This window comes from Lutra lutra, chromosome 15 (assembly GCF_902655055.1).
Source record: "Lutra lutra chromosome 15, mLutLut1.2, whole genome shotgun sequence".
NCBI classification, from domain to species: domain Eukaryota; kingdom Metazoa; phylum Chordata; class Mammalia; order Carnivora; family Mustelidae; genus Lutra; species Lutra lutra.
This window is the reverse complement of record NC_062292.1, coordinates 68,769,335-68,797,280: the sequence shown is the minus strand read 5'-3', so window position 1 is coordinate 68,797,280 and position 27,946 is coordinate 68,769,335. Positions and strand designations below refer to the sequence as shown.

The 27,946-nt window shown below is 64.6% G+C and overlaps 3 protein-coding genes and 2 long non-coding RNA genes across 17 annotated transcripts; 3 read left to right on the top strand and 2 right to left on the bottom strand.

Moving 5' to 3' along the window:
* Window positions 1-98: 98 nt before the first annotated feature.
* On the top strand, window positions 99-9,219 carry TRIM46 (tripartite motif containing 46). 8 transcript variants are annotated; one of them, XM_047704395.1, is made up of 10 exons: window positions 99-274; window positions 1,648-1,909; window positions 2,090-2,433; window positions 3,079-3,222; window positions 3,342-3,437; window positions 4,096-4,349; window positions 4,604-4,725; window positions 5,726-6,028; window positions 6,819-7,116; window positions 8,075-9,219. In XM_047704395.1, exons 1-10 carry the CDS (start codon window positions 212-214, stop codon window positions 8,466-8,468), a joined length of 2,280 nt encoding a protein of 759 aa, XP_047560351.1. In that variant the 5' UTR covers window positions 99-211; the 3' UTR covers window positions 8,469-9,219. The 8 variants fall into 8 exon arrangements, with proteins under 8 accessions (XP_047560351.1, XP_047560352.1, XP_047560350.1 ...); XM_047704396.1 differs by having other exon boundaries at window positions 120-274; window positions 1,575-1,909; XM_047704394.1 differs by lacking the exon at window positions 99-274 and adding an exon at window positions 396-894.
* A 781-nt stretch (window positions 9,220-10,000) lies between these two features.
* On the bottom strand, window positions 10,001-15,268 carry MUC1 (mucin 1, cell surface associated). 2 transcript variants are annotated; one of them, XM_047705485.1, is made up of 9 exons: window positions 15,063-15,260; window positions 14,543-14,597; window positions 14,048-14,338; window positions 12,136-12,391; window positions 11,973-12,028; window positions 11,728-11,861; window positions 11,461-11,582; window positions 11,229-11,375; window positions 10,001-10,368 (listed from the first exon to the last, which is right to left on the bottom strand). In XM_047705485.1, the coding sequence occupies exons 1-9, from the start codon at window positions 15,121-15,123 to the stop codon at window positions 10,294-10,296; spliced, it is 1,197 nt and encodes a 398-aa protein (XP_047561441.1). In that variant the 5' UTR covers window positions 15,124-15,260; the 3' UTR covers window positions 10,001-10,293. The 2 variants fall into 2 exon arrangements, with proteins under 2 accessions (XP_047561441.1, XP_047561440.1); XM_047705484.1 differs by having other exon boundaries at window positions 14,048-14,597; window positions 15,063-15,268.
* LOC125086271 (uncharacterized) lies at window positions 12,534-13,252 on the top strand. The gene is made up of 5 exons (XR_007123135.1): window positions 12,534-12,646; window positions 12,683-12,742; window positions 12,815-12,874; window positions 12,935-13,126; window positions 13,163-13,252. It is a non-coding gene; the product is annotated as an uncharacterized LOC125086271 (long non-coding RNA).
* On the top strand, window positions 13,436-13,781 carry LOC125086272 (uncharacterized). 2 transcript variants are annotated; one of them, XR_007123137.1, is made up of 3 exons: window positions 13,436-13,474; window positions 13,511-13,666; window positions 13,703-13,781. It is a non-coding gene; the product is annotated as an uncharacterized LOC125086272 (long non-coding RNA). The 2 variants fall into 2 exon arrangements; XR_007123138.1 differs by having other exon boundaries at window positions 13,459-13,570; window positions 13,607-13,666.
* A 2,102-nt stretch (window positions 15,269-17,370) lies between the features above and the next one.
* On the bottom strand, window positions 17,371-27,915 carry THBS3 (thrombospondin 3). 4 transcript variants are annotated; one of them, XR_007123019.1, is made up of 23 exons: window positions 27,019-27,915; window positions 25,774-25,980; window positions 24,972-25,228; window positions 24,756-24,858; window positions 23,976-24,002; window positions 23,673-23,755; window positions 23,536-23,587; window positions 23,263-23,411; window positions 22,881-23,021; window positions 22,632-22,709; window positions 22,099-22,251; window positions 21,788-21,898; window positions 21,495-21,602; window positions 21,075-21,234; window positions 20,725-20,843; window positions 20,550-20,602; window positions 20,101-20,294; window positions 19,756-19,934; window positions 19,598-19,646; window positions 19,232-19,428; window positions 18,830-19,002; window positions 17,778-17,945; window positions 17,371-17,689 (listed from the first exon to the last, which is right to left on the bottom strand). XR_007123019.1 is itself a non-coding variant. In XM_047704660.1 (23 exons), exons 1-23 carry the CDS (start codon window positions 27,095-27,097, stop codon window positions 17,631-17,633), a joined length of 2,871 nt encoding a protein of 956 aa, XP_047560616.1. In that variant the 5' UTR covers window positions 27,098-27,915; the 3' UTR covers window positions 17,371-17,630. The 4 variants fall into 4 exon arrangements, 3 of the variants coding, with proteins under 3 accessions (XP_047560616.1, XP_047560617.1, XP_047560618.1); XM_047704660.1 differs by having other exon boundaries at window positions 17,778-17,917; XM_047704661.1 differs by lacking the exons at window positions 23,673-23,755; window positions 23,976-24,002; window positions 24,756-24,858 and having other exon boundaries at window positions 17,778-17,917.
* Window positions 27,916-27,946: the final 31 nt, after the last annotated feature.

Genomic DNA, 27,946 nt, shown 5'->3' with positions numbered 1-27,946 from the left:
CCCCCCCGCCACCGTCTTCCGAAAACCACGTGGGGAGAACTATTTCCCACCTCCTACCTCGACGGGCGCTGTGCGAGGCTGTCCCTGGAGCATGCGCAGTGACATCTCACCCCCACCCCTCCGCACACCCCCACGGGCTCCTGCATTAAGCCGGGGGTTCGCAGCCGCAGCCCGGATCAGGCACCCGGGGGCGGGCGGGCATGGTAGGGCCATGGCTGAGGGTGAGGATATGCAGACCTTCACTTCCATCATGGACGCACTGGTCCGCATCAGTGTGAGTTAAGGTGGGGTCGAGGGGAAGAGGGGGGGAGTAGAGGGGTCCAGGGCAGGCCGGGACCTCGGACAGGTGAACATGAGGCAAGATGCTGGGATGTAGTCAGGGGGCTGGGGATGGCAGAAAGGACTGGGGGAGGGGTTCGGGGTGCAGGTTGGAGAGGGTAATCCCGGGGCAGCCTGGAGGTGAGCCCCCGTGGAGGCGTCCAGCTGCTGGGGTGCAAGGAACCGGGAGCTGCCCGGATGCAGCGGGTGGGCTGGGGTGGCCGCCAGCAGTGCACCAGGGCTGGGGCTGCAGGGCCAGGGGGCTATGCTCTGAGGAGGGGGCATGCGTGAGCTTGGATATTTTCCAAGAAAACTGAGGATAGGTGAGGGGCGATGAAGGAGCCGCCCCCAGGGTGCAGTTCCAAATTTGGACCCTACGCGAGACCCCACCCCACCGCGCCCCCACTCGGGGCTGCCTCCGAGCCCGGGGTTGTCATGGCAACCCGTGCCTGGCTCTCCCAGGGGCGGTGCCAACCCTGCTCCCCCCCACCACTTCCTTCCCCCTCCCTGCCTGTCCCTCCCTCCTTTGTGTCAGCTGCGCCCCTGACCGGGATGGCTGCGAAGAGAGGGACCAAGGTGAGGTGTGGGGGTGGGGCATAGCTTGAGGACCCCCTCCACCAAAAAAGGGAGGGGTACTTCCGGTGGGGAGGGGGTAAGTAGGCGGGCGCTCTTTTCCCCCTCGCTTGGGGAGGGGATTCTGGCTAGTCGGGTCGTGCCGGGTGAAGGAGCGGGAGGGCCGGACGGTGGGGGGTGCAAACGGGAATGGGTTCGTGCTGGGGCCCCGAGGAGACGTCCGGGGAAGTGAGGGATGGAGAATGGAGGCTGGAGCGGCCGCCGGCCGAGCCGCGGCAGGATGACGGACGCGGTGAGCAGGAGGACGGAGAGCGCGCGGCGCTGGCTGTAGGGAGGAGTCACGCCGGGAAAGGGGGCGGGGGTCTGCACCCAGCTGCAGAACGGGCGGCGTCCTTGAGAGAAGCTGGTGGCCCGGAGATGGGGGGTGGGAGCAACGGCCAGGCGAGAGGGGCTGCAGGCCCTGCGCCCGCCCCGGGAGTGGAAGGGGTGGGGCTTGAGGCCAGGGGAGCCAGGTGCTCGGGCCGCGAGCCCCGACCGCCCCTCGGAGGCTCTGGCTCTCCGCGGAAGGGAGACCGGCAGCAGCCGGAGCCGGGAAGGTCTGTGAATCAGGCCCCGGGCGGGTTCTGGGGAAGAGCCCCAGGTAGCTTGCCCTGCCCCCACCTGAGACCGCTTGGGTTTCTCAGGGCACCTGAGAGGCCGGCTGCGGTGTGCCCCGGGGGTTCCTTGCTCCCACCCGACCTCCTGCTCCCTCCACAGACGAGCATGAAGAACATGGAGAAGGAGCTGCTGTGCCCAGTGTGTCAAGAGATGTACAAGCAGCCTCTGGTGCTGCCCTGTACCCACAATGTGTGCCAGGCCTGTGCCCGGGAGGTGCTGGGCCAGCAAGGCTACATGGGCCACGGCGGGGACCCCAGCTCCGAGCCCACCTCCCCCGCCTCCACCCCTTCCACCCGAAGCCCCCGCCTCTCCCGCCGTACTCTCCCCAAGCCAGACCGCCTGGATCGGCTGCTTAAGTCAGGTGGGCCTGGTTCCTGTGGGCCGCGGGCGGGGATGCTGGGACATCCGCGAGGGTCGGGGGCCTCTGAAGACCCAGAGCCGAGCTCTGGCACGACAAAATTAGTGTTTTAATTGAACAGATCTCCCCCTCCCCCCAGCCAGCTGTAACTTTCAGCACCCTCCCTCTCTGGCCCTGCCACAGGCTTTGGGACGTATCCTGGGCGGAAGCGAGGGGCTCTGCACCCCCAGGTGGTCATGTTCCCGTGCCCGGCCTGCCAGGGCGATGTGGAACTGGGGGAGCGGGGCCTGGCGGGGCTGTTCCGGAACCTGACCCTGGAGCGCGTGGTGGAGCGCTACCGCCAGAGCGTGAGTGTGGGTGGCGCCATCCTGTGCCAGCTGTGCAAGCCACCGCCGCTAGAGGCCACCAAGGGCTGCACCGAGTGCCGGGCCACCTTCTGCAATGAGTGTTTCAAGCTCTTCCACCCCTGGGGCACCCAGAAGGCCCAGCACGAGCCCACCCTGCCCACCCTCTCCTTCCGCCCCAAGGTGAGCCAGCGGGGAGAGGGGTCTGGCGGTGCTCGGTGGCTGGGGGAGCTGGCTTGGTGGACTTCCCAAGGGAGGCGGGCAGAGGTGGCCCCTGCCAGGCTCCATTTTCCGTAACAAGGACAGAAAGGGACTGGGTCAATCTTTAAACTTCTCGGAGCCCCATCTTGTCTGCTGAGTGAGGATAAGACCTGCACTGCAGTACCCACGCCCTGGGGGTCGTTGGGGGGGTCCCAGGAGGTGGTTTGTGAGAGTCACCCCTAGGCTAAAAAGGTCTGTCCGCATTCATTCATTCACTGAGCAAATATTTATCCAGCATCCATGTGCCTGGGGCTATTCTCCACATTGGGAATAGGCAGCGAGCAAGGTGGACGAGGTTAATTATTAGCCACAAGGTGGAGATTAATAATCATTACTCTTGCTGTTACCGCACATGTGGAGGTGGGAGGGAGCAAGGATGCCAGCGACGCTCCCGGCGATGCCGCCGCGAGCCACCAGGTGGCACTGCGGAGCACCCCCCGCTGGACTCAAGCCTCTTACCTTCTCCCCTCTCAGGCCCGCTGCCCAGGCTGCACACTGCTTCTGCCCCAGGTCAGCAGCCTTAAAACCACCGTTTGCTGATGATGTCATTGCTCCTTCTGTCCCTAGGGCCTGATGTGCCCGGACCACAAGGAAGAGGTGACCCATTACTGCAAGACATGCCAACGGCTGGTGTGCCAACTCTGCCGGGTGAGGCGTACCCACGGTGGCCACAAGATCACACCTGTTCTCAGCGCCTACCAGGCCCTCAAGGTGAGGACCCTGCCTCACTCCACCGTGCACCAACCCGCACTCACACCCTCTCCCACCTCCTCCTGACTGCTGGCTTCCACCAAGCGAGGCACAATGCCCACCTCTCTCTTCCCCCTCAGGACAAGCTGACAAAGAGCGTGACATACATCCTGGGAAACCAGGACACAGTGCAGACCCAGATCTGTGAGCTGGAGGAGGCCGCGAGGCACACCGAGGTGAGGGAGGGCATGGCTGTGGGCTCTGGGCCCCGCCCACGACTGGAAGCAGGAAGGCATGTGGGGGGGCACAGCCCAGTCCCCTGCTTGGCAGCTCAGAGTCCGTGGGTGTGTCGAGGTTCTGGTTAAACCAGGCTGGCAGGAACATCAGTGCCCCAGACCAGGCTGTCCCTGGGGTTACGATGGGAACAGTGTGGCTGTCAACCAGGACCAGGACAGTTTGGAAAGCCCTCAGGGACATGGCTCGGATGCCCTCGGGCTCAGCTGGCCACTTAGGACACCATACATCCTTGGAGCTAGGGCGAGGCTCCGTCTCTGGTACCCTTCTGCCAGTTTGCTTGAATTTGCTGACAAGGGATAGACAGGAAGGATGGCCCGGAGGCAGGGGACATCGGTGTGGTTTGAGTGGGCGTTAGTGCAGTCACATTCTCTTTTGTTTGGGGGAGTCCTTATGGGGTCAGGATGGTGGTGTGGGGCTCCAGGAAGGGTGGCACAAAGTGTCAGGCGTTGAGCCCCTCTGGGTGGACAGGTGCCTTTGAAGTTGTGGGCCTGGCCCTGGCGGCCTGGCTGGGAAGGATTTCCCTGGATCTTTGGTGATCCGAGGGAGGCTGGCATGAGTGCTGCCTGAAGAAGATAGTGAGTGTTGCTCTCTGGGCAGGTGAGCGGTCAGCAGGCCAAGGAGGAGGTGTCCCAGCTGGTGCGGGGACTGGGGGCTGTGCTGGAGGAGAAGCGGGTGTCCCTGCTCCAGGCCATTGAGGAGTGCCAGCAGGAGCGCCTGGCCCGTCTCAGCGCCCAGATCCAGGAGCACCGGAGCCTGCTGGACGGCTCAGGTCTGGTGGGCTATGCCCAGGAGGTCCTTAAGGAAACAGACCAGCCTTGCTTTGTGCAAGCAGCCAAGCAGCTGCACAACAGGTAGGCAGGGGCACAGGCTCCAGGGGGCCCGGGTGTCACAGGTGCAGCCGGCGGCTAAGCTGGTGTCTGCACCGCTGCCCCATGGAGACGGGTCCTGAGGACCATCACCAGGCCACGCTGATAGCCAGCTTGTTGGAGGGACCAGGAGGTGACCCAAAGCAGGTGCCCAGGCTCTAGGGACAGGCAAAGCAGCATCACGGGGAAGGGCGGCTGTCCAGCTGGGGGTGCCTGACCCTTGCCTGCACCCATGCCAGGATCTCCCGAGCTACGGAGGCCCTCCAGACATTTCGGCCAGCTGCCAGCTCCTCCTTCCGCCACTGTCAGCTGGACGTAGGGCGTGAGATGAAGCTGCTGACGGAGCTTAACTTCCTGCAAGGTAAGGAGGTGGCCGGGGTGGCCCCGCACCCAATTACAGCCTCCCTCCCTTCTTCCCCAGCAGCGGGCCCGGGGGGCAGCGCCCACCAGGGACCTCCCTGGCCTCCTGCCCAGCCTGGCCAGCCGCCCCTCCCACCTCGCCCACCCGGCCACACCGCCCCACCGCGCTCAGCGCTGCTTCTCCCTCTCTTTGTTTGTAGGCTGTGGCCACCGCGGACTCTGCTCAGGAGCACCCCAGGCAAGTCAGCGGCCCTGCCCCGGGGGCCCTGCCCTGCCGCCCCCACACAGCTCGGCCCCCCCCATTCACTGCTTCTTTCTGTCCTGCCTTCACCAAACTCTTGGTCCTCCCTCGCCCACCCCCCCGCCCCCCACCAGTGCCCTCTGTCTCTCTCGGCCTGCCCTAAGCTCCTAATTCTTGCCCTTCTCACCTTTTGTCCTTGGGCTTCTTGCCCTCCGGACTTGCCTTCTCTTCCCATTGACCTTCGTCTCCTCCCATTGTCAAGCTTTGCTTGTCCCCTGTTGTCCCCCGTTTTCTGCCTTGCTGGCTCTCGCATCTGTCTCCCTCCCACTCGGCCCCTCCTTCCTGTCCAGTGCCCTTCCCCCGGGGTTCCACTGGTCTCTGCCTGCCTTTCCCTGGGGCTCCTCTTTATTCATAGAATTAAAAAGATCCTAGAAAGAAGCGTCCCCATCTGGTCTAAGACCATTTTTGACAGAGGAGGAAACTGAGGCCCAGACTTTGGAAGCAACGGCCCTAAGGCTGGAGGTGGGAGAATGGCAGGCCAGGACCCTCGCAAGGCTTCCTGCCCCCCGCGCTCCTGCGGCTCCCCTGCTCCCTCGGGCTCTGCCCTGCCGCTCCCCGCCGGGCACCCCGATGGCCTCGCCCCCAGCTCCCTCTCACCCACACTCACCCCCCCGGCCCCCGCTGCTTTCCCTCTTCCTGCCTGCCCTCCGTGCTAGGCCCGCGGCCAGGCCCTGACTGACGCCGCTGTCTCTTCCCACAGTGCCCGAGGCGCCCGTCATCGACACGCAGCGCACCTTCGCCTACGACCAGATATTCCTGTGCTGGCGGCTGCCGCCCCACTCGCCACCTGCCTGGCACTACACCGTGGAGTTCCGGCGCACCGACGCGCCCGCCCAGCCGGGCCCCGCACGCTGGCAGCGGCGAGAGGAGGTGAGGGGCACCAGCGCCCTGCTGGAGAACCCGGACACCGGCTCCGTGTACGTGCTGCGCGTCCGGGGCTGCAACAAGGCCGGCTACGGCGAGTACAGCGAAGACGTGCACCTGCACACGCCCCCGGCACCCGGTGAGCGGGCGGGCGGGCACGGGCAGGCAGGGACACCCCCCAAGCCACCCCCCCACCCGGTGAGCGGGCAGGGACCAGGGGACCGGCTCACCGCGCTAACAGCCGGGGCTGCGCGGGCCCCGCGGAGGAACACAGTGGGCCGCACTCACCAGCCCCCGAGCTAGACACTTAGGATCAAATCCCCACTCTGCTTCCGCCGTGGCTCTGGGCAAGTCATTTGCCCTCTCTGAGCCCCAAGTCCCTCTTCCGTAGCGGTAATAACAATGTCATTGCGGTGAGAGTGAAGCCAGTGAGTTCCCAGCTCATAGTAAGGACTCCGTCAGGATCAGGATGGGGACTCTCCAGAAAGTAGTCTGGCCTCAGGGACGCAGGCAGAATACTAGAGCGTCACTGCCCAAGTGGGGTGTGCCGGCCGTGCGAGGGCCAGAGTGTGCGCTGGAAGGTGTAGGTCAGTGGTGGGGGACGTCCCCAGTTGGGACAGGGCCCCAGCAAGGACTCTCTGGGAGACCAGCCATCGGAGAGGGGTGGGAGGACGCGCAGCTGGTCAGCTGGTCTGGGCTCACTAATCCCCGCTAAAACTCTCCCTGGGGTCCCGTGCCGTTTGGGGGGGTCCCCTTTTCTCCTCACGCCCCCCTGCAGTTCCCCAGGCCCTGGTCCCTGGAGGCCCCCCCATCCCTTGCAACTCATTTCACATTCTTGAATCTGCCAGCGTCCTTGGCTGACGCCTCATGGCCTCTACGGCCTGATGTTTGTCCCTCAAGTTCTTCCTCTGTCCCTTACCCCACGGCAGTCCTGCACTTCTTCCTCGATGGCCGCTGGGGCACAAGCCGAGAGCGGCTGGCCATCAGCAAGGACCAGAGGGCGGTGCGGAGCGTCCCAGGGCTGCCCCTGCTGCTGGCTGCCGAGCGGCTCCTCACCGGCTGCCACCTGAGCGTGGACGTGGTGCTGGGAGACGTGGCCGTGACCCAGGGCCGCAGCTACTGGGCCTGTGCCGTCGACCCAGCCTCCTACTTGGTCAAGGTGGGCGTCGGGCTGGAGAGCAAGCTGCAGGAAAGCTTCCAGGGTGCCCCAGATGTGATCAGCCCCAGGTGAGGCTTCTCTGGAGGGGATGGGGCATGGGGGTCCCGGGTGGGGGAGCTGGGGACTGGATGGGGGTGGCAGGGGATGCTCACGCTGCTTGGGGTGGAGCAGGGGAGTTCTGGAGCATGGAAGCCAGGCAGGAGCCTATGGCCAGGGCAACCTTGGGCTTAGCCCAAGGGCTTGAAGAACTGGTTTTCAGAGGGGCAAGCAGCTGGGGAGGGGGCTGTGGGGGGGGGGGCATCCACCTGCTCCCACCTGTCCTCAGGACAACCACACCACCTCTCCAAGAGCCTCTGCATCTCCCAACCCCTCGCTTCCAGGGCGCTTTCCCCGCATCACCACATCTGGCCTCAACATCCTGAGACCCTTCCCTCTCAGTGTCCACTTGCATCCCTCCATTGCCCTGTGCTGTCCAACAGCCCCAACATACGTGCCTCCCTGGACCTTCCCTCCCGGCATTCTATCCCTGAACACCCCATTTCTTAGTGCTCTCCCGCCAACACCAGTGCCCCCACCCCATGCTGTCCCCCACCCCAACCCCTCCCTCCCAACACCCGCCTGCCCAGCAGCCTTCCCTCCCCAGTCCCTCAGTGACCAAGCCCCCACCCTCAACAGTCTCGAACCCTTCCCAAGACCCTCCCCAGCACCATGTCCCCACGTAGTTCTCCTCCCCACCTCGTCTCCTGTCTCCTCCTAGCACTCCAGCTCACCTCCGTCCCTCCTTCTCCCCCACCTCTCCTGCCAATGTGCCTGCTCTCAACACCCTTCTCCCATGGCTCTCAGAGCCCGGATGCTCTAACCCTCGGGTCGGCGACACGTCCTCTCCATACCCCAAATGGACCCCTTGCAAACGCTTGCTCCCCAACATCCCTTGCTCCTAGCATCTCAGCCTTCTGCCCCTGACCCCCGCTGAGCCCCACTCCCATGCTCCTTTCCCAACACCCCCCCCCAACTCCATCCCTGCAGGTATGATCCGGACAGCGGGCACGACAGCGGCGCTGAGGATGCCACAGTGGAGGCGTCCCCGCCCTTCGCCTTCCTGACCATCGGCATGGGCAAGATCCTTCTGGGGTCCGGGGCCAGCTCCAACGCAGGGCTGACAGGCCGGGACGGCCCCGCGGCGAGCTGCACCGTGCCGCTGCCACCCCGCCTGGGCATCTGCCTGGACTATGAGCGGGGCCGCGTGTCCTTCCTGGACGCCGTGTCCTTCCGCGGGCTCCTGGAGTGCCCCCTGGACTGCTCGGGGCCCGTGTGCCCTGCCTTCTGCTTCATTGGGGGCGGGGCGGTGCAGCTCCAGGAGCCTGTGGGCACTAAGCCTGAGAGGAAGGTCACCATCGGGGGCTTTGCCAAGCTGGACTGACCCTTTCTGGCCCTGCGCCCTCCAGGCCTGCTGGAGCGGGTTAGTCTTTCGACGGCTCCTCCCTAGACTCTTCCTGCCATGTCGTCCTGTCCCTTCCCCTATGTCTTTGTATTCCTGGGCCTTCTCTTGACCGAGGGACTCTCCTCTGCTCACCTTTCTAAACGTCCCCATTCTCTTCATTGCCTGTTAAGGCAGGCCCCAGCCCCCATCAAGTCTCGCCCATGTCCCGCCTTTGGCATCCCACCCGAGTCACGGAGAGAGCCCCTTCCCCATCGCTGTCCCATGCCCCCCCTCAGGCTGATTGGGAGGGAAGGCACCTGGAACACAGGGCATGACCCCAGCTCTGCGCTCTGCTCTCCGCCCTGCCAAGCTCCCCGCCCCACCGATGCGGAACCACAGTCAGGGCGGGCTTTTTGGCCGGACACTGCCCAGGCCCTCCCTGGTGAGGAGAAGAGGGCCCTGCCATCCCGCTTGAGTTGTTGGGGCCCCCACAGCCCTCGGCCGCATGCCTATACCTCTCCTCCCTCCTTCTGCATGCTTCACCTGTCCTGTGTCCCCACGCCAACGTGCCGAGTCTCCCGGGGCCCCAGCGGAGGGCAGGTGTCCCCGATGGGTTGGGCGAGGCAAGGCCTCTGGGGCCCCGCTGCTGTCCCCTGCAGTGGGCACTGCCAGGCCTGAGCCGAGCAACAGCTGGTATTTTCATGGTTTATGAACAATAAACTAGGTTTCCAGGCACATCTGTGCCTTCCCTGAACCCGACCGTCCCTTTGCATTTCTGCCCCGGGCGCGACAGGTGCGAAGGATCCAGGGGGCCCCGCTGCTGCTCAGAGCAGGGGTGCTTGAGGGAAGGAGATCCCAAGCAGGTGCCCCAGAGCCTCTGGCTCAAGTCCCAGCCAACCAACAGGGGGCCTACTGGGGACGCACCACGCCAGTGGCTGCTGGCCGTGCCAGGGCCCAAGCCCCCAGGGCATGTGGTAAGCAGGGCGGGCACTGTGCCTGGGCCCAAAAGGGTCAGGGAACCGGAACCACTTCCCCATTCCCAGGGTGCCTAGACCAGACCCCGCCAGCCATGGAGGGGGCCGGGCCGGGCGCCAGCGTCCGGATCTTGACACTGTGCTTATCACGACGGTGTTGACTCTGTTATCACTGCCCACGCTTACTTCACACCCCGGCAGCTAAGAATAGAGCCGCTGGGGGCACTGGGCCAAGGAGAGGTGAGGGCATGGCCGCCCCTAGCCCCGAGAGTGGGGGCCCTCCCTCCTGGGCAGGTGGAGCTGTGTCACACTGGCCTCGGGTCACGGGTCACAGGCCTCCAAGCCGACTCGGTTTCGCTTCCTCCTTCCGCTTGTGCCGCCAGGGACAGGAAGAAGTGACCTGTGCCCCAATGTCATCTCCTCTCCACGTCTCCTGCTTTCCAAACAAACCCTACTCTTGCCTTTCCCTCCATCTCCCGCAAAGAGCCCTCTGAAGTCCCATACACACACATTTGCTCTCCCCGCCCAGTCTAGGGGTCACAGGGACAGATCTGAAGGTGGCAGTCAGCACAGAAGAGGTTCCCCTTTTATTCAGCCCCAGTCCCGTTCACATTTCCATCCCGGAGCTTTCTGGGCCGGTCCTCCTGGGAGCCCCTGCCTGTCCCCAAGGGGCTCACATGGGCTTCATCGGGGCTGACATGGGTTAGGGGACCTGGTGGGGCCTGTGAGCAGCCCGCCTGAACTCCCAGCTCACCAGTGAGGCACAGACCTGAGTGGAGAGGACTCTGGCAGTGAGGAGCCTGGGGGAGGCACGTGGCACTGGCATCTGGACATTCGGTGGCAACGCGTTCCTACAGGTTGGCGGAAGTGGCTGATGTGCTCGGGTTCACATACGAGAAGCCACTGCCCCCGTTGCCTGCAGAGACCTAGGTGGGGAGACCAGACCCAGATCAGACCGCAGCCTGGAGTAACTCGGGGAGTCTAACTCTCAAAGAGTTAATTCAGAGAGCACCTGCTGGGCACCACACCACACCTTGGCAGCCAGGTGACTAAACAGGGCCCAGGGCTGCAGCTCCCCCCTGCTCCCCTTTCCTCCTCCTCTTGGCTCTCATCAGCCTCCTTGTCCCCCCCCCCCCCCCCCTTTCTCCTACCACGCTCTGCTCCTCCAGCCGGAGCAGGAGTGTGCCTGTCTCTACAGAGCTGGGAGCAGGAAGTCCCTGGGCGAAGGAAAACGGGGTCAAGAAAAGGAAACTCCCCTCCCCCACCAGAGTGGCGCTCCAGCCCCTGGTGGCCCAAGTAATTATTTACTAGGTCCTGGAGAGAAAGGCCAGGTGAGGAAGGGAGGAGGCTCCTTGCTTCCTTGAGACTCCCAAACAGCCCCCGGCACCAAGCTCACCCGGCAGGGTGAGGCTTCCTCCCCATGAGACAACCCCCCCCCCCCTTCCTGCTGGCCTTTCTAAATCAACCCTCCACTCCGGCAAGCTCAGTGGGGGCCCAAGTGCTCATCCCCTCGGGAGTCCTGCATGAAGGGCCTCCCTGTGCCCAGCGCCCCACCTGCCGCACCCCCGTCCCAGCCAGCAGCTGCAGTTTGGTTCTGGAAATGCTGGTGGTGGGGACACTCTCTTGAGATCCCCTTCCTCCCAAGGTCCCTCCCCCAGGCCTCCCCCACCCCGGCCCCTCTGACCCCACCCCCTTGTCCGGTCCTCCCCAGCCTCTCACCTCTTCTCCCCCTTCTCCACTCCCAGTCCCAGCCTCGGGCTCCCCATGGAGTGCAGCCCCTCCTCACCTCCTCATAGGGGCTGGGTCTGCTGCCCGGAGGCACATAGCGCCCATGGGTGTGGTAGGTGGGGTACTCGCTCATAGGGTGATAGGCGTCGCGGGCCGGAAAGATGTCCAGCTGCCCACAGTTCTTTGGGCGGCACTGACACACCGTCTGAGAAAACGAGAGGTAACAGAGGGAGCCACGGGGTTGTCTCCAGCAAGGGGCCTCTGCACAGGCCTGGAGACCCAACACTTACCAGAGCAATGACACAGATGATGGCAAGTGCCACCAGGACACAGACCAGCACCAGCAGAGCAATGCCCCAACCAGGTACCCCAGACCCGGACTGGCCGGAGGAAAGGAGCGACACGTCTTGTGCTAAACGGAAACACAGTGGTCAGAATACTCTTCCGAAGGAGGGTACCCCCTCCCAGCACCCCGGGGGAGAGCAGGAACCCAGGTGCTGGAGAGAAGGGCCCTGCAGGCATGGGTGCTGGGCGGCAGCTAGGGACAGTGGCCTCACCCCTGACATTCGAGATGGACAGGTGATATGCGGCAAATTCTTTTTTGTTCTCTTCCAACTGTGTCTGCACGCTGCGGGCATCAGTGGCGCCCTTTCGGAAGGCCAGGTTCGATTCGACCACCACCGATCCTGCTCTGGTGGGAAACGGGTGACTCAGCCGCAGGTCCCAGCTTCCGGCCGGCCGCCCCCCACGGCCCAGTCCTCCCCACGGCCTCCCTCCACACGCTCCACACCCAGAACAGTACCTGAATTTGATATTAGAGAGGCCCAGAAAACCTTCCTTTTTATAAATCTGCCAAAACTGTGGTGAGAAGAGAAAGAATTAGGCTTGAGACAAACAGGTCGGGCAGCCTGGAGGCTGCTGCCCGGAAGAGCACGGAGCCTAGGAAAGAAAGCGCACCCACTCACCAACTCAGAAATGTTCCTCTGCAGCTCCTGGTAGTAGCCAGAGCCGGGATCTTCCAGAGAAGAGTTAAACTGACGGTTCTCAATGGAAAAGGACAGCAAAAAGATGGAGATCCTGAGAGATTGGGGAGAAGTGCTGCGATTGGAGGACGTGGGAGGTTCCGGGCCACGGTGAGTGGTGCTGGCAGCGGTGCTGGCGCTGTGGCCAGGCGGGACATGTGTTGGGGATGTGCCACCATGGTGTCCGGTGGTGGTGGTCAAGGACGAGCTGCTGTGGTGTCCGCGGGCGGTGGTCGAGCTCGAGGCCGAGCTGGGGGTCGAGGTCGGGCCCCCATGGTGTCTGGGGGTGGTGGTCAAGCTCGAGGCTGATCTGGGGGTTGAGGTCAGGTCCCCATGGTGTCCGGGGGTGGTAGTCGAGGACGAGCTGCTGTGGTGTCCGGGGGCGGTGGTCGAGCTCGAGGCCGAGCTGGGGGTCGAGGTCGGGCCCCCATGGTGTCCGGGGGCGGTGGTCGAGGTCGAGCTGCTGTGGTGTCCGGGGGCGGTGGTTGAGCTCGAGGCTGAGCTGGGGGTCGAGGTCAGGTCCCCATGGTGTCCGGGGGTGGTGGTCGAGGTCGAGCTGCTGTGGTGTCCAGGGGTGGTGGTCGAGGTCGAGCTGCTGTGGTGTCCAGGGGTGGTGGTCGAGCTCAAGGCCGAGCTGGGGGTCGAGGTCGGGCCCCCATGGTGTCCGGGGGTGGTGGTCGAGGTCGAGCTGCTATGGTGTCCAGGGGTGGTGGTCGAGCTCGAGGCTGAGCTGGGGGTTGAGGTCAGGTCCCCATGGTGTCTGGGGGTGGTGGTCGAGCTCGAGGCCGAGCTGGGGGTCGAGGTCGGGCCCCCATGGTGTCCGGGGGTGGTGGTCGAGGTCGAGCTGCTGTGGTGTCCGGGGGCAGTGGTTGAGCTCGAGGCTGAGCTGGGGGTCGAGGTCGGGCCCCCATGGTGTCCGGGGGCGGTGGTCGAGGTCGAGCTGCTGTGGTGTCCGGGGGTGGTGGTCGAGCTCGAGGCCGAGCTGGGGGTCGAGGTCGGGCCCCCATGGTGTCCGGGGGCGGTGGTCAAGCTCGAGGCTGATCTGGGGGTTGAGGTCAGGTCCCCATGGTGTCCGGGGGTGGTGGTCGAGGTCGAGCTGCTGTGGTGTCCAGGGGTGGTGGTCGAGGTCGAGCTGCTGTGGTGTCCAGGGGTGGTGGTCGAGCTCAAGGCCGAGCTGGGGGTCGAGGTCGTGCCCCCATGGTGTCCGGGGGCGGTGGTCAAGCTCGAGGCTGATCTGGGGGTTGAGGTCAGGTCCCCATGGTGTCCGGGGGTGGTGGTCGAGGTCGAGCTGCTGTGGTGTCCAGGGGTGGTGGTCGAGCTCGAGGCCGAGCTGGGGGTCGAGGTCGGGCCCCCATGGTGTCCGGGGGTGGTGGTCGAGGTCGAGCTGCTGTGGTGTCCGGGGGCAGTGGTTGAGCTCGAGGCTGAGCTGGGGGTCGAGGTCGGGCCCCCATGGTGTCCGGGGGCGGTGGTCGAGGTCGAGCTGCTGTGGTGTCCGGGGGTGGTGGTCGAGCTCGAGGCCGAGCTGGGGGTCGAGGTCGGGCCCCCATGGTGTCCGGGGGCGGTGGTCAAGCTCGAGGCTGATCTGGGGGTTGAGGTCAGGTCCCCATGGTGTCCGGGGGTGGTGGTCGAGGTCGAGCTGCTGTGGTGTCCAGGGGTGGTGGTCGAGGTCGAGCTGCTGTGGTGTCCAGGGGTGGTGGTCGAGCTCAAGGCCGAGCTGGGGGTCGAGGTCGTGCCCCCATGGTGTCCGGGGGCGGTGGTCAAGCTCGAGGCTGATCTGGGGGTTGAGGTCAGGTCCCCATGGTGTCCGGGGGTGGTGGTCGAGGTCGAGCTGCTGTGGTGTCCAGGGGTGGTGGTCGAGCTCGAGGCTGAGCTGGGGGTCGAGGTCGGGCCCCCATGGTGTCCGGGGGCGGTGGTCGAAGTCGAGCTGCTGTGGTGTCCGGGGGTGGTGGTCGAGGTCGAGCTGCTGTGGTGTCCAGGGGTGGTGGTCGAGCTCGAGGCTGAGCTGGGGGTTGAGGTCAGGTCCCCATGGTGTCCGGGGGTGGTGGTCGAGGTCGAGCTGCTGTGGTGTCCAGGGGTGGTGGTCGAGCTCGAGGCTGAGCTGGGGGTCGAGGTCGGGACCCCATGGTGTCCGGGGGTGGTGGTCGAGGTCGAGCTGCTGTGGTGTCCAGGGGTGGTGGTCGAGGTCGAGCTGCTGTGGTGTCCAGGGGTGGTGGTCGAGCTCGAGGCTGAGCTGGGGGTCGAGGTCGGGACCCCATGGTGTCCGGGGGTGGTGGTCGAGGTCGAGCTGCTGTGGTGTCCAGGGGTGGTGGTCGAGGTCGAGCTGCTGTGGTGTCTGGGGGCGGTGGTCGAGCTCGAGGCCGAGCTGGGGGTCGAGGATGAGATATCAGTAGACTGTGCAGTGCCAGCTGTAAGAAGTCGAGGTCACAGGGTTGGGTAGGTGACAAACCAGAACAAGGAGAAAATCCACCGTCTGGCTTTTTGAGCAGTAATGGGCTTGAAGATCTGGACAGTGGGCCAAACCCTGGGTAGGCCATCCTCCTCCTTCCTGACTGACGGCCTCCTGGTCTCTTCCCACAGCTCTCTGCTCCTAGCTGTCCATCTCTCCGCTCCTGAAACCTAACCTCTCCCGCCCCCCCAACCCAGTCCCCGAAGGCTTTGCTGCAGGTCACTGTGCTGCCCGGGACACCAGCTTTCCTGAGGGGCTGCCTCCCCGAATGTCCTCAGCCTCTCTCCTCTCTTCTGGCACAGACGAGGTCACCCCTGGCTGCAATGTGCCCCTTGGGGTACCGTCTGCTAGCAAAGGAAACCCACAGGGAGGCTGGGAAGAGCCCATGAGCATGGTAGCCCCCTCCCCACCTTGTGCCCCTCACCTGGAAGCTGCAGGGATGCCAGGAGCAGGAGGAGGAGAGGGGCCTGGAAGCCGGGTGTCATGGTGGAGGCCAGCAGGATGGGGAGGGCGCGGAACAGTCCCGGGAAGGAGCTATGCCGGAGGTGCGGCAGTCGCAGGCACCCGCTGCTTTATACCGGTCCCTGGCCCGCCCCAGGCTCAGCCAAAGCAGGTGACAGGTGACAAAACCCCGCCCCCTCCCCCTTTCCCTACCTCCAACTTCTTCCTCCTCCTCCCCACCCATTCGTGACCCCTCTGGTGGGGTACCTGGGCTCCAATCACTCAACCCTCCGGCCATCTGTTTGCTCTCCAAACGGTCTCCTCCTTTCCCCAACCACTCCCTGGCTCCAGAAGGCCCTGGGTCTCCCGGGCTCTAGTTTTAGCCTCAGGGCGACAACCAAGGTGAGAAAAGGGACAGAGGAAGGGGCCAGGTCAGGGTCCCGGGCAGCAGACCAAGGAAGCGCCCCCTCACGTCCCTCGCCCCGCTCCCCATTCTCACTGCGCCCCTTTAAGCCCCGCCGTGCGGAGTGGGGAGGAGCGGGAAGCCTTGAGAAAGGGTGGACCGGGTGCCCCTTTCGGACCACCTCCCCCCGCCACTTCCCGGAATCGCCGCTCCTCGCGCGGCCCCAGCCGCTCCCTGTCCCGTTCCGCAGGCAGAGCACCGAAACCAACGGTCCCCTCCGCTGTCGCACTTTCCAGCGGCCGCGTTCCCGCCCGGGCTTGTCCCAAGGAAGGGTTAGGGGAAGAAAGTTCCACTTCACGCGCCGCGGGACCCCGGGGTCTTTCCTGCTCCTCCGCGGGGCCCCGGGCCGGGCTCTCCCGCCCCCTGGCGGCCCCCGGGAGCCGGGCGGCCGCGCGCGAACACTGGGGGCGCCCGGGTCGCGGGGGGGAGCCGAGCGCCCCAGTGCGGCCGGAGGGGCGGGGCCGGGGGGGCTTGCGGGCCGCGGAGCCCCCGTGCGCAGCTCAGGGGCTCGGACGCAGAGCGCAGGGAAGCGCCGCTCGGTCGGCGGAGGAGTTGGCCACGCTGGGGGGACCCCGGGGCGCGTGCGGGCGGGGGCGGGAGGTACGTGCCAGGGGCGCGGAGGTATGTCGGAGAGGGCGGCGGAATGTGGGAGGGGCTGTGGGCCGCGGCAATGACGCACTTGGGCAGCAGCGACTAGGTGGGGCGACGGAATGGGATTTGGGGGCCCCGAGCTGTCATGGGGAGCAGAGGGCAGCTGGGGTTGGGTAGGCACATGGTGGCGACCAGGGGACTGTATGTGAGGGGGCGTGCTGGGGGGGAGAAGTACGAAGGGCAGAAACGTTTGGGGCACAGCGCACGTGGGGGCTGGGGGTCCGGCCCCTCTGGAGGCCCTTTCCCCCGACTTGCGTCCGCCTTGGGAACGGTTCTCGGTCGCGGCGAGAGCAGACAGGACAAGGGGCGTTCAGGACGCCTCGGAGCCGCGGGGCTGGAGGGCGGCCGGGCGGAGGCGAGGGGGCGCGGCTTCGAGCGGGGCGCGCGGGTCCGAGGGGCGCCGAAGCCCCCCACCCGCCCGCGGGAGAAAGCGCGAGCATCGAAGTGGGCGGCCCCAAAACTTCGGCCCCGGCGTTGCCAGGCAACAGCCATTCAGTCGCGTTGCTGGGACACGCGTCACCATGGCGACGGCTCCGCGCCGCGCGCTCCGAGTATTTAAAGAGCAAGCGCGCGCAGCGGCTGGGGTCGGAAAGCGGCTTTCCGGGCCAGCGCGGCCTCCCCTCCGGCCACCACCCTCCCCGCCGTCCCCTCCCCCCTCGACCAGGCGCCAAGTCTCTGGCCTCCAGCTGGACCCAGCTCCCCGGCGCGACCCCGGTTCTGGGGCTGACCCGGCAGCAGGCGGTGCGGAGCGGGATCCCGGGCCCCGGGCGGGCGGGAGGGACGGGACGCGGTGCAGTGTTGTTCTTTCCCCCGCCAATATTGCACTCGTCCCGGCCTCCGGCCCCCCCGGCCCCCCCGGCCCCCCGGCCTCCCTCTCGCCCCGAGCGGGCCAGCTCCAGCCCTCCTGGCTGTCGATCCGGACGACCTAAGATGGACTGGAGTGCCGCCGCCGCCGCCGTGAGTGAGTAAGTGGGTCTGGGAGGACTTAGCCATTTTCCGGGCCGGCCCCTCATCCTTCACCTGCCCCAGTCCAGCGCCTTCCTCCTCCACCCGCCCGCGCGCAGCCAAACTTCGGTAGAGCTCCAGCTTTCATCCTACCAGCCCCCTTTCTCACCCGCTCGGTTCCTTCCTGCTCCCCACCCTGCTGTGGAAAACCCCTAAAAGAAACAACAAGCACTAGCTTAGAAAACCACCGGACCTTTATGGCAACGTGCTGTTCTCTTTCCTGGGGTTAGTGCCTGAGAATAGCAGCCCTTGAAAATGTCCCAACTCCTGAACCGTGGGGTCACCACCCTTCTGGGGCGGAACTCCTGTGGGTGCTGGAGAAGGGTCTGTGTTTGCTTGAGTGGCTGTAAGTTAGACCCCAGGGTCTCCAGGATGGATCCCAAGGCCAGAGGGTCTAAAATCGGGATTCGGAATCCCTCGGGGGCCGCCTCTTCACACCCTTCCCTGGAGCAGCTGCCTCCGGAATGGCTCAAAGTCCTCGGGCACCGTGTCTGAGGTGGAGAAATGACTGAGGTCAGAAGATAGGACCCTCCCACCAGGGCGTATGGAAGGTCAGGCCGATGGGGTCTGGAGCCTCACCATTGCATCGATACTGGAGATTGGACCAAATGATGTTTTCTTGAGAGAAGCAGAATACGCCCAGACGGCCTCCCCGCATGGCTGTGTCAATGACCACCCCAGAGTCCGCCACCAGCTGAGGACCCTCATAGAGCTTCACCCTGCCCAGGACAGGGGCGTCCGTGGGTGCTAGGAGGCCAATGGGCACTGGGCCATCAAGCCCAGGCCCCTACTCATCCCCAACCCCCCTGAAGCTCACTGGGCCAGAGAGAGAACGGAAGGAGGGAGAGGGAGGAAGGGAAGGGGAGGGACGGGGTGCTTTCTCAGGCCTGGGGCCCCTGCCTCTTTGTCAGCCCCCTTTGCATCTCAAAGCACCAGCCGCATTCCAGGCGAGGATTGGGTTGCCATGACAATGAGCACAATGGGCTGGGGGGTGAAGTCACCCGCTTCCCAGGCTCTAGTCCCCCCTCCCTCACCCCCTGCCCTGGCACCCTGCAGCCCCAGGCACCTTAAAGGGAAACCAGCCCAAGTCCCTGGACCGCGGGCTCTTGCCATTTCCCCTCCCTTCCGTCATCCCTGCTGACTAGGAAGCGCGCAGGGGTGACCACAGCGCCCGACTGAGAAGTCCTAGCCCTGCTGCTCAGAGGTGTGCAGTCTGGGCCTTGGTTTACTCTTGGGCAAATGATGACCCCTTCCGGGTCAGACGTGGTGATGGGGTGGCTTCTGGGATGTACCACGGAAGGGGCCGGAGCGGAGGGCCTCTCCACGGCCTGTCCTGTGGTTTGCAGGCTCCCAAACACGCCCTCACCTTACAGAAGGGAAAACGGCCCCACACAGCCTGTGGGTCCTGGGGAGCACGAGCCCTAGGGCCCAGAGCAGGGCTGAGGCGGGACATCCGTGGTGGAGGGCAGAGAGGGAAGTGGCCCCAGTCCCAGTCCAGGGCCCAGGGCACTGAGGAGCAGAGTGCAGGGGCAGCCCGTGGGGAGTCCCAGCTGAAGGCCAAGCCAGGCCAAAGCAAGCCAGGCCGGGCCTGTGGGTCCCCCCACCCTGCAGGGCTCAGCCCCTCCCCTCACCGGATGTAGCCCACTTGAGGCCGGTGCAGCAGCTGCCAGCGGTAGGAAGTCTTGTCCCGCCAGCCCACGTTTCGGGGGTCAGTCCACAGCAGCCGGACCTGATCGGGGGTGTGGCCAGTATGCCACAGGGCATTCCGGAGGTGCTCACCCGGGCCTGACACAGATGTCACCGCCTGGAGAATATTGGCAAAGACAGGGGGTCAACCGTGGGACCCAATCAGCAGACTGGTAAGCACAGATGGAAAAGGAAGTCAAGGGGGGCGGGAGCACGTTCTGGAGTCCCCTGGAAGCCAACCTCCAGGCCAGATGTCTGAGAAAGAGGGTTCCCACTCAGGCAGTGGGGGAAGCTCGGGGAGGCTTGGGGTGAGGGCCCTGGGCTGGGGGCTCCGGGCAGCTGCCCACCTTGAGCTGCAGCCCTGGCTGCGCGACAGCCCGGAAGGGTGTGGCCTGCCAGTAGGTCTGCTCCGTCTGCTTCCACATGACCACGTAGAAGCGGCCGCTGTCCTGATAGCTGAAAAGGAAGCCTGCGTAGTCGTCATCAGTCACCGTGTTCACGTGAAAGGTGCCTTCAAAGTCCACACCGTTGAAGGCCGTGTAGCCTGGGGGGGGGTGGGATCTGGGTCAGGGGTGGCCAAGCCACTAGTGGCCCATGGGGCACTCGGGGTGGGAAACAATGCCTGTGAGATGTGTGCTCAGCTTGGCCCCTGCCCCCTGCCCCTGTAGGGTTCCTCCAGGTGGAAGTGTTGGAACCGGGTGCTCCGTACATACCGACCGCCAAGCCAGGGTCACTGTTCATGGTCTGAACGATTTCCATGCCCTGATGGAGTTCAGGAAAGAAGAAAACCCTGTTCCGGGGACACAGCCCCACCAGGGCCCCACCTGGTGGCCTGGCCTAACAGCCCCTGCCCAGCCCATGGCTGCAGTACCTGGTTGAGCACAACCCAGTTTGGGTCAATCTGAGCATCTCCCTCAGGGTCCAAGACGACGGTCTGATAGGCCCGGAAATCCGTTAAGGTCACCTCTGCACTCTCAGGGCACACGTCCAGGGGGTCGGCTACTGCGTCATTGTCGAAGTCATCCTCACACACATCGCCAACGCCATTGCCTGGGCAGAGTGAGGCCAAGGGCTCAGGAAGGCCTGGCAGTGGGCTCTGGACACCACCACACCGCCCATCGGGCCTCGCCTTCCTGGCTTGGCCCCAGTGGCACCTGCCACCCCGCCCTGTGCAGGGCCCCCACCAGTGCAGGCCTCTGTGGGACCCCGGCCTCACCGTCTGAGTCCTTCTGATTGGGGTTGGGTACAAGGCGACAGTTGTCAGGACCTGGAGGCATGTAGTCTGGGACCCCGTCATTGTCGTCATCCCCATCACACTCGTCTCCGAGTCCATCATTGTCTGAGTCCAGCTGGGAGCTGTTTGGCAGTTCTGGGCAGTTGTCCTTGGTGTCCTGATGTCCATCCCCATCGCTGCCCAGAACAGGCACCAAATAAAGGCTCTAAAAGTACCACGTCCATCCCCCATCTTCTGCTCAGAAGTCAGGGGTGTGCCCCACAGCCAGCCAGGTGAGGCGAATGTCCGGCAGCAGGAGTGGAGGCTAGACTTGGGGGAGGGGCTCCTGCTCAACAGGAGTGGAGAATCAAGGCTAAACCACGCGGGAAACAATGTACCACAAGAAAGTAAAGGAACCCGGGGAGGACCGTCTGTGTCTTGGCCTGCCCTACCTGTCCTCGTTGGTGTCACAGACATCCCCCACCAGGTCACTGTCGGCATCTGTCTGAGAGAGAGAGATGCCCATTCTCTCCACCTCCTGATAACTCCGCAGACCGGGGCCGGACCACTTCCCATGGGAAGGGCCATGGCCTCACCCCAGGGCCCTCCCCTCCCCAGCCCCAGTACCTGAGTAGGATTGCTCATTTCAGGGCAGCTGTCACAGGCATCTCCCACCCCGTCCTCATCCCTGTCTGTCTGCAGTGGGTTAGGGACCTTAGGGCAATTGTCCAGTCCGTTGGGGATGCCTAGGAGACATGCAGGGACACAAGCCTGTCACTACAACAGGTCATGCTGTCTTCTGGAGCTGGCGTCCCATGCAGAGGACACCCCCTAGCCCTCTCCTGCCTCGCCCTGCCCCCCTTCTTCCCATTCCCAGGGCGCTTCGCCCACCCAGGCCACCCCTGTGGTGCTTAGACCGCCCAGCCATGCCTCCTTCCCACTGCTAGGGCCTCCCAGTCCCCCAGCCCCAGTGGCACCATCTCCATCCACATCATTGTCACATGCGTCCCCTTCCCCGTTGCTGTCTGTGTCCTTCTGGTCATTGTTGGGGACGTTGGGGCAGTTGTCACAAGCATCCCCAAAAGAGTCTGTGTCAGAGTTTTGCTGGTCCTTGTTGGGGAACAGTCGGCAGTTGTCCTGGGGTGAGAGGAAGAGTCAGGCCGCCCTTACACCCCTGGGAACCTACCCACACCCCGTCCCCGTGCCCATGTCTGTAGTCATGCTGCGCCCACCCACCCTCCACAGAATCCATCTCATCTTGGCACAGGGTCTACGCCCGAATGGGAGCCCTGGGGCCCTTTCTGCAGCGCCGCCAGAGACCAAGAGGGGACAGGGTTATGGGACAAGGCATAGAGAGGAGCAGAGGAGCCGCAAGGGACAGGGCCGCCAGGAGCCACCTCCACGTTCTTGATCCCATCCCCATCAGCGTCGTCATCACACTGGTCCCCCACACCGTCGTTGTCGGCGTCTTCCTGCCCAGAGTTGGGTGTCAAAAGGCAATTGTCCTAAAGGTCGAGGAGGAACCCAGATGGGATTGTGGCCTGGCCCAGCCTGGCCGGCTCAACTCTGCCCGTCTGCTCCACCCCTGCCCCAGCCTGGACACCCACCCCTGCCTGCGTGCTCCACCCCTGCCCCAGCCTGCCCACACCTGCCTGCCCACCAGCCCCACCCCTACCCACTGGCCGCACACCTGCTTGCAGTGCTTGTTGTTGTCCATGCACGGCAGGGCCTGGTCCGGGTAGCCATCGATGTCCGTGTCGGTCCCACATACATTCCCGTTCCCAGCCCAGCCCACGTTACACTGGGCCACGGGAAGAGTAGGAATGAGGGCCAGGCCTATCTCCTCACACCGGCCTTTTCCTGCTCCAGCCCTTGTTTTCCCCAAGTGGTTCCTGGGCCCCTTCCCACGCAGGCCCCCATCCCAGGCCCCATGCAGGCTCACGGCCCGACCCCCGTTTTCCAAACCTTCCCTCTCCCTCCCAAGCCCCAGGCCCAGCTCACCACGCAGGACACTGCTCCGTTGCGCTCAAAGAGACAGTGCGCGTGGACGTGGCAGGGGCTGTGGGCTGGGCTGTGGCAGGTGCGGGCTGGGAGGCAGCCCTGGCTCTGGTTCCCCAGGAAGCCCAGGCGACAGGGGCCACACTTGAAAGAGCCCTGAGAACCAGGAAGCGGCATGTCAGGGAGGAGGGTCAGCCTGCTGGGTACTCAGGACCCGGGGCTGTCCCGCCCAAGGGGTGTGGGATGGGCGCTCCTGGCCTGATGCCCACTAGGACAGTCATGGCCCCTGGCCTCTCCTGGCAGCCTCGCGGGTGTCTCATAGCCCCAGCTTCCAGGTGGTGACACTAAGCCCCAGGAGACCTGCTACCAGCCACCGTAAGAAGCAGAACCCAGGTTCGGAGCCAGTATGAGCCACGTCAGGGTGGCCTGCCCTGGGGACGAAGGAGGTGTGGCAGGAACTCTGCAGTGGCGCGTGCGCGTGTGTGCGTGTGGCCGCACGCCCCACTCTCCGGACACACTCCAGGCACATGGCTCACCACGGTGTTGGTGCAGATGGAGTTTGGGTCACAGCCACCGTTGTTCCCGTCGTTGCATTCGTCCACATCATTGCAGACCTGACGGGGCAGACTCTGGGTGAAACCGGACCCACAGCCGGGCCCCTCCCGCAAAGCCAGCGCACCAGCTGGTAGCCCCGTCCCGTTTCTCACAAGGACCCCGTACCCAGCCCAGAAGCCCCTGGTCCCCGCAAGCCCCAGACCTCGTCTTTACCCTCTGGCCGAGCTAACCTGTTTGCTGGCGCGGGCGTAGTCGATGCCCACACCGGACACCCGAGTGCCCTTATAGCCGCGAGGACAGGCTTCACAGTGGAAGCCAGGCACAGTGTTGATGCAGCTGGCCCCAGGGAAGCAGGGGTCAGCGTGAGCACACTGTGGGAGAGACAAGGGGGCGCTCAGGACCCTGTCCATGCTCCCACCGCCTAGCCTCACTGCGCTCTGACCCCCACCCCGGGCCCCCCTGCCCCCCCAAGTGGCCCTCCCCATGCGGCCCCCTGCTCTTTGCACGGGCTTTGTGCCCCCCTCCTCATTTCTTTCCCTGTCTCCAAGCATCCGCCCCACATCCTCGGGCCTCTCTCAACTCTCTGCGCCCTTCCAGGCGGCCCTCCCCCACCTCATCGATGTCCACACAGTGAGTGCCGTTGCCCTGCAGGCCTGGGGGGCAGGGCCCACAGCGGTAGCCGGGGTACTCGTACACTTCCATGCAGTCCACGCCTCGGAAGCAGGGGTTGGGGCTGCAGTGGGAACGCTGCTCGTGGAAGCCTGAGGGGTGGGCATGGTCAGAGCCAGCCACAGGGGGACGTGCCCATCCGCAGAAGGGGAGGCCAAAGCCATGAGGTGGGGAGCACGGGGTGCCATCCGGAGCCCACCCCACACGCCCACTCACCGCACACCTGACACTCCATGATGGCGTTTCGGATCAGAGACATCTCCTTCACCTGGCGGATAGACAGATAGGGGCGGTCGGCTCCTCGCACCACCCCACCCCAAGCCCCATGCCACCCCCCACTGGCGAGCTCAAACCTGGTCTCGGATATCATCGCGCAGCTCCACCAGGATCTGGTTGAAGAGGGTGAGCTGGGTGACCAGCGCCTTGGTCTGCTCCCCTGTCAGAGCCCCAGGTGCAGAGAGGCTCAGAACTGGGCCACAGCTCTCGTCCCTTCTTGGGGTAATAAGTCAGCTCCTGCCCATGCTCCCCACCCGGCCTTTAAACAAACCCCACCCCTCTCCTGGCTAAAGGGGCCTCTGTTTCCTGCCGGCTCCAGCCCAAGCCCAGCAGCAGCTGCCCCGGGCTCCTCCCCACCCGCCTCCCGGGGGCCTGCTCACCTAGGATGGAGTGGAGTGCGCTGGCCACTGGAGAGGAGAAAACACAGAGGGTAGAGATGTGAAGAGGACCAGGCCGGTGAGGAGGAGGAAGGAAAAGAGAAGCAGGAACAAAGGCCTAGAGGAGTCTTGGAAGAGGGACAGGCAGTTGGATGGTGGGAGGGCAGAGGCAACAGGCAGGCAGAACAGCTCTCCCCACGGGTGACCGACCCTGAAAGAGGGTTGCCTCACAATCAGAAGCCAGATCCCCCTGGTTCCCAGGCCTGGGAGCAGCAGAAGTGATCCAAGTCTGTCTGCTCCATTTCTGCGCCCCCCTCCCCCACCCAGCTTCTGGGAGAAGTGGACGTCTTCTGTTGGTAAGGACCTCTGAGCATCCCTGTCAGAGACACCAGGCACACGGACCATGCTCAGAGAGGCTGCTGGTAGGTGACAGTCGCGGATGACAGCTAAGAAAGACCCAAAGACCCTTCTCTGGGTCGCCAAGAGCAAGCAGTGAACTGTCTGGCCCCCACACAGAGCGCTCGGGAGTTCCTTCCTTCTCCAGTCGCTCTACTTTCCCAGCTACCCGGGGAGGCGGGGGCCCCTGAACAGGGAGACTTTTCTGACCCAGGCCTCCTGGGATGGCCTGTAACCACAGGCGAAGGAGATTGGGGGTAACAGCGTCTGAAGCCCCAGGAATCAGTGAGCTGAAGGAATGAATGTTAAGGGGGAAGCCAAGGAGATGAGGGTCAACAAAGGCCACAGGAAGTGATTCTGGGGTCTAGAATGCCAGCTCTGTGTTACCTGCACTGTGGATGGACTCGTCCCCCTGGAATGGACACTCACTCAGGGCCCCCACCCGGGCCATGGACCCGCCCAGAATCATTTTCATAGATTCCACGAAGCCCTGGTGGGGGGAGGGCGGACAGGAGCAGAGTGGGGTGGGAAAACCCGCCGGGTCCTCCTCCCACTGCTGTGAAGGCCGTGCGCGGAACTCAGGGGCCCGTCCTCCCGGCTCACCTGCATCCTCAAATATGCCTTCTGTCCAGTCCGAACCTCCAGCCCGTCAACCTCGGCAGGAGGAATGGGGGCCAATGCAGGGAGCCCAGAGTGCTGGTCTCCCAGTTTGCAGTCCACGTAGAGCTGCAGGGCAGGGCTGGGTCGGGCGGGACCGCGGAGCCGCAGGAGAGCCGTGTGCGTGCGCCCGTCGGCCAGGCCCGCCTGCTGTAGGTGCACGGCGTGGACTCTGCCGTCCTCCCGCTGGTACCGCACCAGCACTGCCCAGGAGGGGAGGTCAGTATGGGTCCTGTCGCCCATCCCGTCTCCCAACTAGGGTTCGGATCAACCCTTCTGGACCGCACTCCCGTTGGCCCCTTGCCTGCGGTGTATCTCTCCCCACCTTGTATGTGACAGGCACACAACAAATACTTTTCAAACTGCTTCGGAGACTAGGATGTCCTTAGTCTTCCATCACTCTGTCCCTTGCTAGAGTGCCAGCTGGTTCTGTACCCACTGGACTGTGCCAGGGAACTGAGGGACTGCCGTACACCCTCACTGGGACACGGAGACCTCCCTCCCCCTCCCTCAGGCACCCCCAAGTACAACACCCTCTCCCTGCAAGTATTAGGCCTTGCTCTATGGTTTGGCCTCCCGGTGCACGTCCTAAGCACCCCATTCTGGGTGCCCCTAGTGCCTGTGCACAGCTGGATGGGCCCATGAGCCCCCACAGAGGCCGAGGAGAATTAAGAGAGATATGGGAGTGGGAACGAGGGAGAGTGCTCAGGGGGTCATCAGTGCAGGAAAGGAGATGCCCACCAGTCACCTTTGTTAATTTTGCCCACAACTGAGACCTCCAGCCATCGTGTGTTGTCCTGGCGAGAGTAGAGGCCAAAGAGGACACCACCCTGCTTGGGGGGCAGGCGGAAGGTGGACAAGAGGTAGATGTCAGCAGCAGTGAGCAGGGCTGCCCGGATCTTCTCCGCCACAGCGGTCATCTGCCGAGACTCGCCCACAGTCAGCAGGTCAATCACTGGCCAGGCGAGGATTATCAAGGTCAGAGAGCGGGGTCAAATGCTCAGTCTGCCCTTTCCCCTGAGCCCTGGGGCGTGGCCGTGGGGGGGGGAGCATCCTTCATCACTTCCCCCACCCCCGCCCCCAGGGGGCAGCGTTAGTCACCTTCCTGAAATTCAACCCTGGTCGCTATCAGAAGACCAGGCGCTGTGCTTCCTTTCCCTCAACACTGCTGAAGGCCACCCTCTGGGAACCCGAAGGGCCTGAGGCTCTCTTGGAAACAGAACCAGCGCCCGGCCCACTTGAGATGCCCCCACCAGGTGGCGCAAGGGAGCCACTGTGGGGATCGCACGCAGAAGCAGCACCTGGTGCCCACAGCGCAGAAATGGAAAAGCAGTTTCTCTTTAGGCGGCTGGGTTTGGCTCATCCCACACCCAAACGCCCCTCCTCCCCGCCCCCGGGCTCCGTGCACGCACGCTGGACGAGGAGAGCTGCCCACTGAGGGCTCTGACCCTCCTGCTGTCTGCCTCTCTCCCACGGGAATGTGGGACCCGGCTCCTCTGCCTCCTGTGTCCTGGCCAATCTGTGGTTTCCCTTCCAGCCAGTAATGAATCTGTGCCTCTGTCATCTGCTCAGCTACCTCTCCCACACCCGCAGGCCCATCCCACAGCCAGACCTCCGGGAGAGCCCAGACCTCTCGGTCCCCACCCCCACCCTGTCTTGGGGCAGCCGGCAGCCCCGGGGATGGAGAAGCCCACCTTTGCCCTGGTCTCCTGGACCCTGGGGTCCCTGCGGAAGCTCAGACACCAACCCAGCCCGGGCAGCCCTAGCATGCAGCTCCTGAGCTCTCTGACCTGGCCTCAGGCTGACTCTGGCCAGTTCCTGCTCACCCACTACCCTCTGGTGTTCACTGCTTCCCTGATGGCCACAATTTCACGGACTCTTCCCTCCTGTTCCATTTCGGGACTCTCCCCTTGCCCACATGTTTCCCTGCTACTAAGCTGAGGGCAAACAAGGGGAGGCCAAGAGGGGTGGAAGAAGATGGAGACAGGCTTACCCTGCAGGTCCTGACTGGCAGATGCCAAAGTGCAGAGGAGGAGAAGAGCCAGGGCCCCCCGAAGTTTCTGCGTCTCCATGCCGCTCAGCTGGCTCACTACCCCTGGCAGGCAGGCGGCTGGGAGGGGAAAAGGCTAGGCGGAGAGAGCAGGAGCGGGGGGCGGAGGGACTGGAAGGGGGAGTTGAAGAGGGGGGCCAGCAGGCGGGTGAGGGGGGGCTGAAACAAAGAGCCGCTAATCAGCCTGGAGGCATCCCCAGCTCCGTGATCCAGGGCGCTGGGGAAGAGTCTGAAGGCCTTCCTGCCTCCTGCCTCTCCCTAACGGTCCTCTCTCCCAGGTGCCTCCCTCCCTCCTGCCCTCTCGCTGAGGGGGGCCACTACCGAATGCTACTGTTTTCTGTACGTCGCGGTCGCAGAAGGCAGGAACCCCTGGCAGGGGCAGTGCCAGGCAGTGCGCATTATCCCACAGCTTGGCAGGAAGGGATGCCAAGGGAGTGGTGGAAACTAGCTCGCTGTTGTGCCCAGGGGATGCCCACATGGCCTGAACTTTGCTGCCCCGACGAAGCAAGTGCTCTTTACTGGTGGGGGTCCCCTGACACGTGCCTCCGTCCTGGGAAAACGTGAAGGCCTCCGCTGGGAGCTGGAGGGCCCGTCCGACACAGCGGTCAGCGAACGGGTCGGAGGGAAGGAATCAGGAACGAGCAAAGAGCCAGCGGGGCCAGGAGTAAACCAGGGGACAGGCCAGGGGCCGGGGCCAGACTGGGAAGACTGGGGGGGGGGGGGGACGGGTACTGGTGGGCAGGCCGTGACCCGGACGAAGCGGAGGGGCGCCTCCGTTCCCGTTACCACGGCAACGGCCCGCGAGCCCCACCCCCTCCCCCACCCAGGCCCCAGCCCGACCCGGCTCCCGCCGCCGCCGCCCCTGTTTTGT